A 13,831-nucleotide genomic window follows, 5' to 3' on the forward strand; every position below is an offset into this window, starting at 1 on the left:
CAGGCCAACTTTCTATCCACTGAGCCAAACCAGCTAGGGCAAATCATTTATTGAAATAGCATTAGCAGGCAAAACAGAATTCTATTTGGCTATGGGCCACCAGTTTTCGAACTTTGGTCCACTGCCATCTTTCCTGCACCTTTCATGGACACTATTAAAAACACTGGAGGTCCAGTGCATGAAATTCGTGCACTGGCAGGGTCTACCGCTGCCACCACTGCCTCCCAGGGCCTCCTGCCATCTCGCCTGCCCTGGCCTCCCTCCCTTCTCCCGCAGGCCCCCTGGTCCAACTCCTGTTGAACTACCTGGTGGTGGAGAGGACAATTTGCATACTACGCTTTTTTATATAGGATATAATTGATTTCAGAGGGGAAGGGTAAGAGCAATAGAAACATCAATGATGAGAGGGAATCATTGATTGGCTGCCTCCTGCACGTCCCCTACTGGGGTTTGAACCTGCAACCCGGGCATGTGCCCTTCACCCGGGAATCAAACCCCGGACCCTTTAGTCCGCAGGCTGAAGCTCTGTATTAACCTAGCCAAAGCAGCTGGGGCTCATGGACACTTCTTGCTGCAGCAGGCAGAACCACTTGGATCTGTATGCGTCCCAGCCATCACTGGGGTCTCGAGGCAGGGTACAGGTCTGCCATCCTGTTAAACCCAATGGGCCTGAGGAACTGGGAGTAGTGGATGTCTTCAAGTCACTGGGAATTCTAAGTCTTCAAAGGCGTGAAGCTGGAGCAGGTGAAGCCAGAGCCAGTTAAGGCTCATCCGAGGTCACTCAGGGAGTCCGAGGCGGCACGGCAGTTGGAATTTAGGCCTCTGCCTTCAAATTAGAGATCCTTTACCCCCGGAATGGGAAATATTACTCCAGAGACGCGGTCAGTGGCCAGAGGCTTAGGGCGTTGTATTTTTCGTTTGTCCAGCCCGCGCGAGTGGCCCACCAAAACTACAAGTTCCAGCATGCCGCGCTTCGACGACGACCCTGGTTCTGCCCCCGACTAAACCATTTCTCGGCTCCCTATTTGCTCACAAGCCTAACGTGCTGTTCCATGATTGGTTGTGGCTCGTAAGAACCCGTAGCGGAGCCTGGGCGACAGGTACGTCGGAGCGGCCAAGGCTGCGGAACTGCACTTGATCAGGATGGGGGCTGCTCAGCAAATAAGGTCGCCGTCCCCTAGCCTGCAAGGCTTTGCATTTAACTCCTGGTGACACTAAGTTGGAAGGTTTCCGGCCGGAAGCTATTCGAGGAGACACCCGGAAGGCGGAAGTCCTCGAACGGAAGTGGCGGAGAGGAACGGAGAATGGCGGCGGAAGGTTGGATTTGGCGCTGGGGCTGGGGCCGGCGGTGCCCGGGGAGGCCTGGGCTTCCCGGCCCCGGCCCTGGCCCCATGACACCTCTACTTCTTCTTCTGTTGCTGCGGCCGGTGGCTGCGGATATAACTGACGGCAACAGTGAACACCTCAAGCGGGAGCATTCGCTTATCAAGCCCTACCAAGGTGAGGCCTGACGCGGGAAATGAGTGCAGGGTGAGGGCGAGGCTGCACGGGGTTGGGAAAGGGGTGGCCCTGTCTTCCGAGCAGGGCAGTTCTGTGGATTTCCTGCCTCTGGCAAGGCCCGTCCTGGTATGGCCTTTTACGCGCCTGTGTGCCCATCACTGCCCACAGGTGTCGGTTCCAGCTCCATGCCCCTCTGGGACTTCCAAGGCAGCACAATACTCACGAGCCAGTACGTGCGTCTGACTCCTGATGAGCGCAGCAAAGAGGGCTCCATCTGGAACCACCAGGTGAGTGGTTCCCCGGAGGCCGGGCGGAGCCTTAAGTAAGCCGCTACACCAGCTCTGCTGCAGCTCCGACCCGTTTGGTTTGAAGCTTGCCCCTCCCTCCTCCGCCCCTTCCTCACTTTGGTCACACCCGGCAGTAATAATCTGTAATGGCTGTTGAAGTTACTGTGTTGTCAGGAACTGTGCTTGACGCTTTACACCCTGCTCACTTCATTCCTTTAAAGCCCATGTGAAGTATGTGATGTTATTTCCATTTTACTGAACAAGAAGCTAAGACTCAGTTAAGTGGAGCTTGTCATGTTGTCCGAATTGAACCCTCCTATTTAATTTGAGAATTAAATGCAATAAGGCATGTTAAAGTCAGTGCAGAACACACAGCAAAACGCCCAGTAAAGACCCCGTTCCTTCCATCTGTCCCACTGTTTGGGCTGGGTCACAGCCCAGGCTGTGCTCCTGCCTCAGCCTGTCTGACCCCAGCCCTTCCTCTGCCTAAGGTGTCGGCCATTGTCCTTGTTTTCTCCCTGGTGGACATCCCCATTGAGTTCTGGGCGTCTGCACTGCCTTCATGTGGCCCCCGGTGCCTGGCATTGCCAGTAATTTGCTTTGTTAATTTTGTTGTAGCCTCTTGGGTTGCTTCTTGCCTCAGGACCTTGGCACTTGTTGTTCCTTCTGTCTGGGACGCAGCCTCCGGGCTCGCATGCCTGCTTGCTTCCTTCTCATCTGTGAGGTCTCAGCTGAGTGCCATCCACTCAGTATTTCAATAACTCCCCTGAGTCACGTTCTGTCAAATAATTTTTTTTTAATTAAATCTTTATTGTTCAGATTATTACATTTGTTCCTCTTTTTTTCCCCCCCATAACTCCCCTCCTCCCAGTTCCCGCCCCACCCTCCGCCCTCACTCCCCACCCACTGTCCTCATCCATAGGTGCACGATTTTTGTCCAGTCTCTTCCCGCATCTCCCACACCCCTTTCCCCCCCAAGAATAGTCAGTCCATTCCCTTTCTATGTCCCTGATTCTATTATAATCAACAGTTCATTCTGTTCATCAGATTATTTATTCACTTGATTCTTAGATTCACTTGTTGATAGATGCATATTTGTTGTTCATAATTTGTATCTTTACCTTTTTCTTCCTCTTCTTAAAGGATACCTTTCAGCATTTCATATAATCCTGGTTTGGGGGTGATGAACTCCTTTAGCTTTTCCTTATCTGTGAAGCTCTTTATCTGACCTTCAATTCTGAATGATAGCTTTGCTGGATAAAGTAATCTTGGTTGTAGGTTCTTGGTATTCATCACTTTGAATATTTCTTGCCACTCCCTTCTGGCCTGCAAAGTTTCTGTTGAGAAATCAGCTGACAGTCGTATGGGTACTCCCTTGTAGGTAACTGAGTGTCTTTCTCTTGCTGCTTGTAAGATTCTCTCTTTGTCTTTTGCTCTTGGCATTTTAATTATGATGTGTCTTGGTGTGGTCCTCTTTGGATTCCTTTTGTTTGGGGTTCTCTGCGCTTCTTGGACCTGTAAGTCCATTTCTTTCACCAGGTGGGGGAAGTTTTCTGTCATGATTTCTTCAAATAGGTTTTCAATATCTTGCTCTCTCTCATCTTCTGGCACCCCTATAATTCGGATGTTGGTACGCTTGAAGCTGTCCCAGAGGCTCCTTACACTATCCTCGCATTTTTGGATTCTTTTTTCATTTTTCTTTTCCGGTTGGGTGTTTTTTGCTTCCTCGCATTTCAAATCATTGACTTGATTCTTGCGCTCCTCTGGTCTGCTGTCGGGAGTCTGTAAATTATTCTTTATTTCAGTCCGTGTATGCTTAATTTCTAGTTGGTTCCCCAATATAAGATCGAGGGTCTCATTAGTTTTCTTGTAGATCTCATTAAGTTTATCGGCGGCTTCTAGACAGTTCTTGAGAGACCTTAAAAGTGTGGTTCTGAACTCCATATCTTCCATTGACAATTTTGTCCTGTTTCTTTGTCTCCACATTTTGTTATGCTTTCTTGGTGCACCCCCTAGTGGTCTTTGTTCGCAGTCTTATAATTAAATCTTGATTTTTGTAGCTAATTCCAGGGAGGGTTTGACCTCCAGGCCAAGTGGCTATGAGAATCAGCTGTGTCAGCAGTGAGAGAACTTCTGTCCTCTGGGGAGGTGCTAATCTAGCCTTTGCCTGAGGCTATCCAGCAAATGCCTCTGTGCAGGGCTTGGGCGGGGCGGGTCGCACAGGATCAACAGGGTGGGCCGGAGAGAGCAGTGATGGCGGCTCTCAGTCCTGTCCCCAGGGGCTCTGCCTCTCTGAGTCCCAGCACCCGCTGCAAAGCTCGGAGAGAAAGCTGCACTCGCTCTGACCGAAGCCAGACAGTCCCGCTTCTCCCGTTTGAGTCTGGGTCCCTAAAGACTCGCCCGTATCTGGAGCTCAGAGTCTGCGACTCCCTCCCGATTGAAAATGCCAACCGCGCCCTCCGCCGCCAGCCCGCTCGGAGCACTCCGCACCTCAGAATTTGACTTCAGCACTGCGCCTCCTCTGAGTGTCCGTATGCGTTTCTCTTTCCTCCTCGTTGTAGGACTTCCACTCAGCCAGCGTTCCTGTGGTTCTGGGTGATGTCCCTTCTGTTTTTTGGTTTCACTTTTGAAGTAGTTGTTCAAGGCAGCAAACTCTGGCATTAACCTATGCCGCCATCTTGGTTCTCCCCTCTGTCAAATAATTTTTAAAAATGTTAATGTAGCCTTATGTTTTCTATAGAAATTAGTTCAGTATAACATTAAGGTGTGTGTGTGTGTGTGTGTGTGTGTGTGTGTGTGTGTTTAAGGTACAAATAGTGCTGGAACTGTTGGAAATTGGGTTCCGTCACAAGTAACCTAATTGTGATTGTAGGTAGGTTGGTGGTTCCGTTGTCAGTGGTGTGGGAGTGTCATTGGGCCGACAGGATTCTGCACTTGCCTTCATCGAATTTTCAGTCTTCCTTTCCCCACCTTCCCATTCAGCTCCTGCTGTTTGGCGCTACAGATATTCCCAAAGGACTGGAGTGTTTCCTATAGTTTCTGAAAGAAACTGCTTGGAACTCTTAGAATTTTCTGCCCGGTGTTTACCAAGAGCCAACTCTTCCTTTACTGAGCTGGAGAGATGCTTTCCAGACTTTTCTCTTTTGTCCCCATTTACTTACTCCATTTGGGAGGGGCAGCAAATTAGCAAACACTACTAAGTACCAGCTGTCTTCTGAGCAGAGATAAGACACAGTGCCTGTTAGAGTGTTGGGGTGCGCTGGCCCGGAGGAAGGAGTGGCCCAGTGATGACTAGAACTCCACGTGCCTGGTGGCTGGAGCACAGGACTCGGGGAAGCCTGAGGGACTGGTCAGGGCCATCCGGAGGGGGTCTTGTGTGGAGGCTGCAGCATGGTCTTGATGCTATTTTTGCTGATGTACTGTCTGAAAGTATATAACCCCCTTCACTTTTAAAAAGTTGACATAGGGCCTGGCCAGTGTGGCTCAGTGGTTGAGCACCCACTTATGAACCAAGAGGTCACAGTTCAATTCCTGGTCAGAGCACATGCCCAGGTTTCGGTCTGGATCCCCAGTAGGCGGTGTGCAGGAGGCAGCCGATCAATGATTCTCATCATTAATGTTTCTATCTCTCTCCCTCTATCTTTCTGAAATCAATTAAAAAAATATTTTTTAAAAAGTTGACATAGGTTTAAATATTTGCAAAGGATCTACTTTCCAGCATATTTTAAATAATGCCATTTTAAAACCATTAAGTACTCTTAAATGTATTCAGTGGAATGGAAATATTGCCACTTGATATCTATTCCTTCTTTTTTAAAAAAATGCTTTTATTGATTTTTTTTTCAATCTCTGGTTGTAAGACTTAAGATTTGTGGCACAGTGTCAGAGTCAGTTTTAGTAAGTGCTTAGCCATCTCTTTAAATTTTTCTTTATTCTTTTGCTAATTATTCTGAAACTCCAGTTATACTTTCTCACTCTTTCCTCTGCCTCTTACCTAGTGTTTTGTATCTGCCATGCTTTTATTCTCTCTGCTTTATTCTGGATATTTTTATCTGACTGGACTGAAATTTACTATTCTCTCTTCACCTGTTATAAATCTAGTAAAACCTATTATTCATTACATTGTTAATTTCAGTTACTGTGTTTTTTGTTTTGGAATTTTAAAAAAATATTTTTTTATTGATCTTAGAGAAGTGAGAAGGAGAGAGATAGAAACATCAGTGATGAGAGAGTATCATTGGTCCTGCACGCCCCTTACTGGGGATTGAGCCTGCAACCTGGGGATGTGCCCGGGAATTGAACTGTGGCTTCCTGATTCATAGGTCGACACTCAAGCTACTGAACTATGCTGGTTGGGCTGTTGTGGAATTTTTTATTGTATGATTTAAAACATTTTTTGTTATCTACCAAAATTCTCAGTCTTGTCTTGTTTCTCCCTGAACATAGGAAACTATTATTTTAAAGGCCAATATCTGGTTTCCTGTCAGCCTCCTACCCTCCTCCTTCCCTTTCTTCCTCCTTCTGGTTTTTTGTTCATATCTTGTCTTTTCATGTGCCTGGTATTTTTTATAGTGTACCAGATATTGTATTTGTAAGATTTTTTTGTTTGAAAAATCTGAGGACTATCTGAGTCTTTTTAGTCTAATTTCAGGGATTGAGAGGACTCAGCTGCATTATAGTTCCTGGGAGGGCCTTTCTGGTTCGCTCTTATTTTTGGCTTACTGTCTATGTGGTCCCCCAACCCAAAGCAAGGTTAGTTCACCAGAACGTCCCCCTCCCTCAGCAGGTGTGGACTCAGATTCCTTGTCCATCTGTCCTTGAGAGTTAGTTCTCATCACCACTCATTTGCTCCTCTGGAATGTGCAGGTTTTCCCAGAGCCGTTGAACTGTCAAGAACAGGGAAGGCTGATTGCACATTACTGTGGTACCTGCTAGCTCTGTGTCCTTAGAGGCGGGGGCTGGGCCCCATCTCCTGGGGTTTTGGTGCCTAGAGCCAGGATACTGAGTCTGATGAACTCATGAATGCACAACAGTTCGCCCATGATGGGACGTAAAGGTCTTTTTTATTTGAGTTTTTGTTTTTTCTGATTACATAGGCAATATATTCATTATACAAAATTCAAACATAGAAAGTAAGCATTCTCTGTAGTTCCCCTCCCAGAGTCACCTATTGCTATTGTTGGTTCATATTCCTTTCATTTTTTTCTCTCTCTACACATATACTAATTCCTTTCTTTTTCAAAAATGAGAACATAACATTGGTATTGTTTTGCAGTGGTATCTTTGATATCTTTAAATGTAAGTGCCACGGCTCTGCCTCATCCTGTTAAAAGACTGCAAGAGCCAAACTGTCCCAAGAAGACGGGAGGGAACATTCACAGTCCTGCTGGTTGAGTGTGTGTTTCTTTTCATCCTCATCCACAGGGGTAATAATGATCTTTTTAATAGTTGCCAATCTGATGCGTCAACAATATCTTGTTTTCATTTGCCTGTCTGATGGGGCTTTGTTTAATCACTTGCTCGCATAATCATCTGCAGACTTCCCTTAAGTAGATTCTTGTCAAAGTCTGTGTCACACTGTAGTTTTCATGAGTAACTTCCTGGTGTGTAAGGCAGGCTGTTTCCCTTGCTGCAGCAGTGCCCAGCTCTGCCCCTGGTATTCCTGGATGCCAGGGAGCATCTACCTTCCCTCAGATCATGGTAGCCCAGAGGCTCCAGGGCATGACCCTTCCAGACTCCAGTCCTGTCGCTGCCACCACACTGGGGTCAGACTGGGGCTGTAGAGGTCAGGAGGTATGCTGGCCAAGACCTTGAGGTTTGGAGTCAGCCAGACGTGGATTTGAGTCCCTCAGTTTGGAAGGTGGATTAGAAGGGAAGATGGTGGGCGTGGGAGGCTGGAAAGGACCTGGTGCAGTTAGTGTTGAAGACCTGAAGGCCATGGGAGGTATAGATGACAGAGCGCAGTTTCTGCATCAGACAGACCTGGATGTGATTCAAGACTGTCCACTTACTGTTGTGGGCAAGTTATTTTGTCTCTGAATATGTTTTCTGTTTTGTAAACTATGTCTCTCAAATAGATCCTTTCACAAGATCCCAGGGCAAGAGCAGTGGAGATGGAGAGAAAACAGGGCTGACGGGTTTGGCTGGTTTTGAGGAAAGTGAATCCAAGTGGAGAAGACTGGCTGGGCTAGTAGGGTCTGGACCTCCCTCTCCTTACCTGGGAGGCCCAGGAGCCCCCTTTCTTCCTGCTGAGAAAGCCGGAGGGTCAGGGGTGCTTTTGATAAAGGAGTGCCTAGTCTCAGTGGGGCAGGGTCTGTGCCAGCTCACCTCCAACTGGCAGGGAGGCCCAGAGCACTCAGAGCAACCCTCTCTACTCTCCCTCCAGCCTTGCTTCCTCAAAGACTGGGAGATGCATGTCCACTTCAAAGTCCACGGTGCTGGGAAGAAGAATCTCCATGGAGATGGCATTGCCTTGTGGTACACTCGGGACCGCCTCGTGTCAGGTAGGGCTGCGCTCACGTATGTGGGAGCATCTGTGCCAAGGATTCTCCACTCTGCACTCCGCTGATAGGGTGCTGCTGCTCTTCTGTGAGGAAGCCTGGGACCTTTGAGAAGAGGAGGGGCTGGGTGCTGCTGTACCCCATGGTGGCCTGGTGTTGTACACCAGCTAAGAATTTTTTTTTACCATCTTAAAGGGTTATGTTTTAAAAAGCAAAAGCAAGGAAGACTGACTAAGACTGTATGTGGCCCACAAAGCCCAAAATCTTTCCTCTCTGGACCTGGACAGAAAGTTGCTGACCCCTGGATTAGAAGATAGGGCTTCCTGGTAGCCACTTGCTTTTCACAGGCTGGGTACCGTCCTGTCACTTGATACGGCAGAGCACATCGCCAGGTGCTGTCCCCTCAGTTCAGGCTTCAAACTTGGGTCCTCTGTCACACCCCTGAGACCACCTCCAGGTGTTTTCTTTAGAGAGCTCTTCTCTTTCTTGGGTGAAAGACCAACAGATTGCCATCTCTTGCCCCCACTGGCACTACTGTGTCCTTTAGGCTACCCAGAGTACAACCCCAATTTTCTCCATGACTAGAGCATCTCTTTCTCATTCCAGGGCCTGTGTTTGGAAGCAAAGACAACTTCCACGGTTTAGCCATCTTCCTGGACACGTATCCCAATGATGAGGCCACAGAGGTAGGCCCCTGCTCTCTCCCATAGAGCAGGACAGGAAGGCTGGGCAGTTGGCTGAGGGCTGGGACTTCTCCCTGCTCCCAGCACAAAGGAGCCTCCAGGGATTGGGGTGGTGGGTGCCCCTGCCACTTCCAAAAGCTGGGCTGGCCATAGAGTAACCGGTGTCTTGGTCTCAGCGTGTGTTCCCGTACATCTCGGTGATGGTGAACAATGGCTCCCTGTCCTACGACCATAGTAAGGATGGCCGCTGGACCGAGCTGGCAGGCTGCACGGCTGACTTCCGCAACCGTGATCATGACACCTTTCTGGCTGTACGCTACTCCCGGGGCCGTCTGACGGTGAGCAGGAGGTGGTGGTGGTGGGGTTGTCCTCTGCCTGTGCTGGCTTTGCAGGGGTAGATGGGCAGTCTGAGCCTGGGGCATGCTTTACCTGCTGATTGGCTGCAGGTGATGACTGACTTGGAGGACAAGAATGAGTGGAAGAATTGCATTGACATCACGGGAGTGCGCCTCCCCACCGGCTACTACTTTGGAGCCTCTGCTGGCACTGGTGACCTGTCTGGTGAGTGGGCGGAACAGGGCGTTAAGTCTTAGTTTTGACCTTCCCTGGTCTGTTGGGAGCTTGTGACACAGCTGGTCACTTTCCTTCCTGCATTGGTTCCACGCTCGCCTGGTGTCTTCTTCCTCTTTGCATTGTCTGTCAGTTTTGGCACACACAGGGCTCAGTCTGTGAGCAGTCCTTGGTGATCTCCTCTCTCTTTAGGATTTGAATCTGGACACTATAGACCCCAGATTTCCATCTGCAGCACAGTGTTATCAACAACCCTCTCAACATCTTCACCTGGATGCCCAATAGGTGTCTGTCTTTACATGCCCACACCAAGAAGACCATATCTTTTTTAAAAAAAAATTTTTTTTATTTTATTGATTTCAGAGAGGAAGGGAGAGGGAGAAGGAGATAGAAACATCAATGATGAGAGAGAATCATTGATCGGATGCCTCCTGCACGTCCTCTATTGGGGACTGAGCCCACAACCCGGGCATATGCCCTTGACCGGAATCGAACCCGTGACCCTTCAGTCCGCAGGCTGACGCACTATCCACTGAGCCATACCGGCTAGGACTGAAGATCAAGACATAAATGACACCTCTGTCCTAGTTGCTCGGGCTAAAAACCTTATTGTCATTCTAGACTTTCCTTTCCTCTTACATGCCACCTGTCATCCATGGGCAAGTCCTGCCAGCTTTGTCTTTGCAATGCAGCAGACCACCTCTTACTCCTCCTTTACCTGGAGGGCCCAGGCCACCATCCTGCCTCACTCAGACAACTGCAGGAGCCCCCAAGTGGTCCTCTCCTTCCATGCCAGCCCCAACAGTCACTCCCAGCTCTGCAGCCAGAGTGATCCCATTAAAGTTCACATGAGGTGTCACTGCTGCTCTGCTCCCTCAGAGTCAAGCTACCATTCGTCCCAGCAGTGGCCTGCCAGGCCTTCGTGCCATCACCTCTGATTCTTTGCTCCCAACTCCCCATTTACATTGTCCCCATTCACATTGCCTCCAGCTCGTCACACTAGTGCCCTCCTGCCTCGGGCCTTTGTGCTTGTGTCTCACTCTCATCTTCGTCTTGATCAGATGTCACTTCCTCCGTGGGGCCTTCCCTGATTCCCTTGTTTAAAATTGTACACACACACACACACCCCAGATGCCTGCACTCTCTCTGTAAAGTCACGTGATGTAGCTTAGGTAGCTAGTGGTCTCTCCCTTTTCACACAGTGGAGACCATTTGGAATATGAATGTTGAAGGAATTTCCCCAGGTTTACACCCAGGAGGTGGCAGAGCTCAGATGGGAACTGTAGTCTGACTTCAGTCAGTGTGTGTCCCTGGGCCTTCGGGGGCTGCACATACCAGTGCTGCTTGGCTCTGCCCACCTGGGCACCAGGTCCTTGCTCTTTAGGCTCTTCCCTTTCCAGGCCTTTTCCATTAGGTTAGCAAAGCTGACAGCTGGGACCCTTACATTGGCTCTGAGCCTCAACCTCCTAATCTCAGAAATGGGGCGATCAGTTACTGTCGAGCAGAGGTATTTCCAGTCTGGACTGGGCCATTCCCAGGTCTCCTCAGGTGCTGACCATGTATCAGGGTCGAGCCCTCAGCCAGGCAGGAGCAGGATTCTCCCTGGGGAATGTGGCCACTTTATGTGGCAGCGAGACGCATGGACCATGGCCTCAGGCCTCTTACAAGCTAACACTTGGCCCTGCAGATAATCACGATATCATCTCCATGAAGCTGTTCCAGCTGATGGTAGAGCACACCCCCGAGGAGGAGAACATTGACTGGACCAAAATCGAGCCCAGCGTCAATTTCCTCAAGTCGCCTAAAGGTATGTTTGCGGTCCCTCCCAGCCTGGGCCTGTGCAGGACGGGCTGGGCCAGGGCCAGCGTTGGTGCCTGCCTGTGGTCCCTCTGCCTTTGCCGGGTCTGGCTGTGGTGTGGCCTGGGCTCTTGGATTAGCAAGCCATGCTAATGAGCAGTGTGCGGGCACCTGGAGTCTGCTGGGATAATGGCAGGTAAAGCCCCCAGGGGGCCAGTTTGCTGGTGTAGGTGATGGGCAGGGCACTGATCGTGCACGTGCATGACCTCAGTGAATGGCCTGGAAAGCGGGTCCTGCCACTAGGCAAGGGGACTGGTCCTTCAGTTTTCCTCAGGGACAAGCGGATAAAGGCAGGATCTGAACTTGAGTTTTGGCAAAACCCCAAAGCCCGGGCTCTTGCTGTGGCACTAATTAGCCATGACTTTGTCCTCACAGAGTGAGGGTTTTGGTTGGAGAATTGAGGCCCCTGTGTGTGTGAAGAAATCCACCCCAAGCACCCTGAAGTCATGCCTGTGGGCCTCCGCGCAGTCTAGTGACTAAAGCGAAGAAGGGGGCAGGAAGGGCTTGGAAGCCCCGGGAGCCCTGAGGCTGAGCCGCCTCCTGGAAGTGCCTCTGCTTGGGAGCTCCTGGTTCAGTCGAAAGCCATTATTGTCACTGTGCAGGGGTAGAAAGGGGCTGGTGGCGGGACAGCAGGCTTACTGGGTCAGGTCTTTTGGGAAGGGAGGGTGTTGGTGGGCTCATGGTTGGTACTCCAGGCCTGTCTGGGAGGAGAGCTGTATCCCTGAGTTGGAATTACAGACCTGGCACTCATCATTGACGGGTTAGCGGGCAGGGGAGTGATGTGGCCAGAACAGAAGGACAGGGTGGAGGCCTGGGACCCCCTAGGAGCCACCAAATGCATCCAGGTGTGAGTCAGGGCAGTGTTTGGCCAGGGTGTGTTTCTGCAAATGGGGACCTCAGACCACTGCACTGGGGTGGGGGTGGGCTTGTGAAAGCAGATTCTAGGTCTCCCCGGGAAGACTGGGCTCCTGGGAAGCCCAGGAATCCAATGTCCATCAGCTGAAAGGCACCCCAGGCCTTGGTCTCTGGGATCCTCAGGGTTGCCCCTCACTGTACAGCTGTGTGCAGCCGCAGCTTCCACCTGGGGATGGGGATGGGACCCCACCAGGGCCACTGCCCTGCTCTGTCCTGTTGTCAGCTGCTTTATCACTCACATCAACTCCCCCTTTCTCTTCCCTCAGACAACGTGGATGACCCGACGGGGAACTTCCGCAGCGGGCCCCTGACGGGGTGGCGGGTGTTCCTGTTGCTGCTGTGTGCGCTCCTGGGCATCATCGTGTGTGCCGTAGTGGGGGCCGTGGTGTTTCAGAAGCGGCAGGAGCGCAACAAGCGTTTCTACTGAGTGGCCAGTGCTCGGCTGGGGAGGGCCTGGTGTTGGCCCCCTGCACTAATGTGAACTTTTTTTTTTAACTGGGATTGTAAAAGAAAAACAAGATGACCTTATTTCTTAACAGTTTAAAAGAAATAATTAAAGTATTTTCATACATATTGCTTCTTGCCCAGCAGGGACAGGCTGTAGGGCTGGGGAGTAAGGGTTTGGTGTTCCCACAGCCATGGACAGAGGCCCTTGCCCATTGCCAGCATCTCAAGAGCAGTGGGCCTGTGGCTGGAGCTGAGCTGGGGCCCCAGTAGGTGGCCTTGAACATTGGAGACCCTCCCGGACCACACGGGTGGTGCCTGAGGACACGCGCAGTGATTTCTGTGCTGCGCTGCATGTGTGGCAGAAGAGGAGGTGATTGTGGAACAACCTGGGCCTTCATGTTCACCTCTGAGCCTCCCAAGGCAGACCCTCGAGTAAGGCTTAGGGGAGCAGTTTGGTGGGGCCCAGCGTGAGACCGACGTGTGCTAAATAAAGTGAAATAACCACCCTGTGTGACTGCCCTGAAGGGCTTTTTGTTTTCTTCAAACACCTTCCAGATAGCCAGGCTTACCAGCTCTCAGCCTCATCCCCGCGGGCAGGTGCTGTGCTCCCTGTTCCAGGGAGACAGCCTTGGGTCTAGCAAAGCTGGCCCAGTGTCACAGCATGGAGTCATTGGGACAGGTGCTCTGTGTTCCTGTGCCACCTCTCATTTGCTCTGGCCTCTCGGTGAAAGGGTCTGGCGGGAGAATTTGAGGTACCGTGCAGAAGCTGTGACCTCAGCCTAGGGAAACTCCAGGGGGCTCCAGGATGATCTAGAAGAGATTGGGTGCAGGGACAGGCTGGGGTCGGTAGTGGTATTCCCTTTGGGGTGTCTCGAAGGGACAGATGGCACAGAGAGTGGAAGAAAGCCAGCAGCTGACAAGAAGCGCTGCCATTTGGCAGCTTTCATGGTTCTCCACCCAGGCTGTGGCCTGCTGCTGTGCAGTCCTCCCCTCCTGACCACCCCGCCCCCGCCCCCCCTTGGAGCAGTGTGTCCTCGTCTGGTCCAGAGCCATCTTCAGTGTCTTCGCACTC

At 50.8% G+C, this 13,831-nt stretch overlaps 1 protein-coding gene across 2 annotated transcripts; it reads left to right on the forward strand.

The window, feature by feature from the left end:
- Nucleotides 1–1,091: 1,091 nt before the first annotated feature.
- Nucleotides 1,092–13,263, forward strand: LMAN2 (lectin, mannose binding 2). 2 transcript variants are annotated; one of them, XM_081091700.1, is made up of 9 exons: nt 1,103–1,317; nt 1,457–1,500; nt 1,669–1,787; nt 8,173–8,290; nt 8,894–8,973; nt 9,147–9,308; nt 9,417–9,531; nt 11,228–11,347; nt 12,579–13,263. In XM_081091700.1, exons 3-9 carry the CDS (start codon nt 1,686–1,688, stop codon nt 12,737–12,739), a joined length of 858 nt encoding a protein of 285 aa, XP_080947826.1. In that variant the 5' UTR covers nt 1,103–1,317; nt 1,457–1,500; nt 1,669–1,685; the 3' UTR covers nt 12,740–13,263. The 2 variants fall into 2 exon arrangements, with proteins under 2 accessions (XP_080947825.1, XP_080947826.1); XM_081091699.1 differs by having other exon boundaries at nt 1,092–1,500.
- The last annotated feature ends 568 nt before the right edge of the window (nt 13,264–13,831 follow it).

The sequence above is a fragment of the Myotis nattereri genome, assembly GCF_964212035.1.
Source record: "Myotis nattereri genome assembly, chromosome: 5".
NCBI lineage: Eukaryota > Metazoa > Chordata > Mammalia > Chiroptera > Vespertilionidae > Myotis > Myotis nattereri.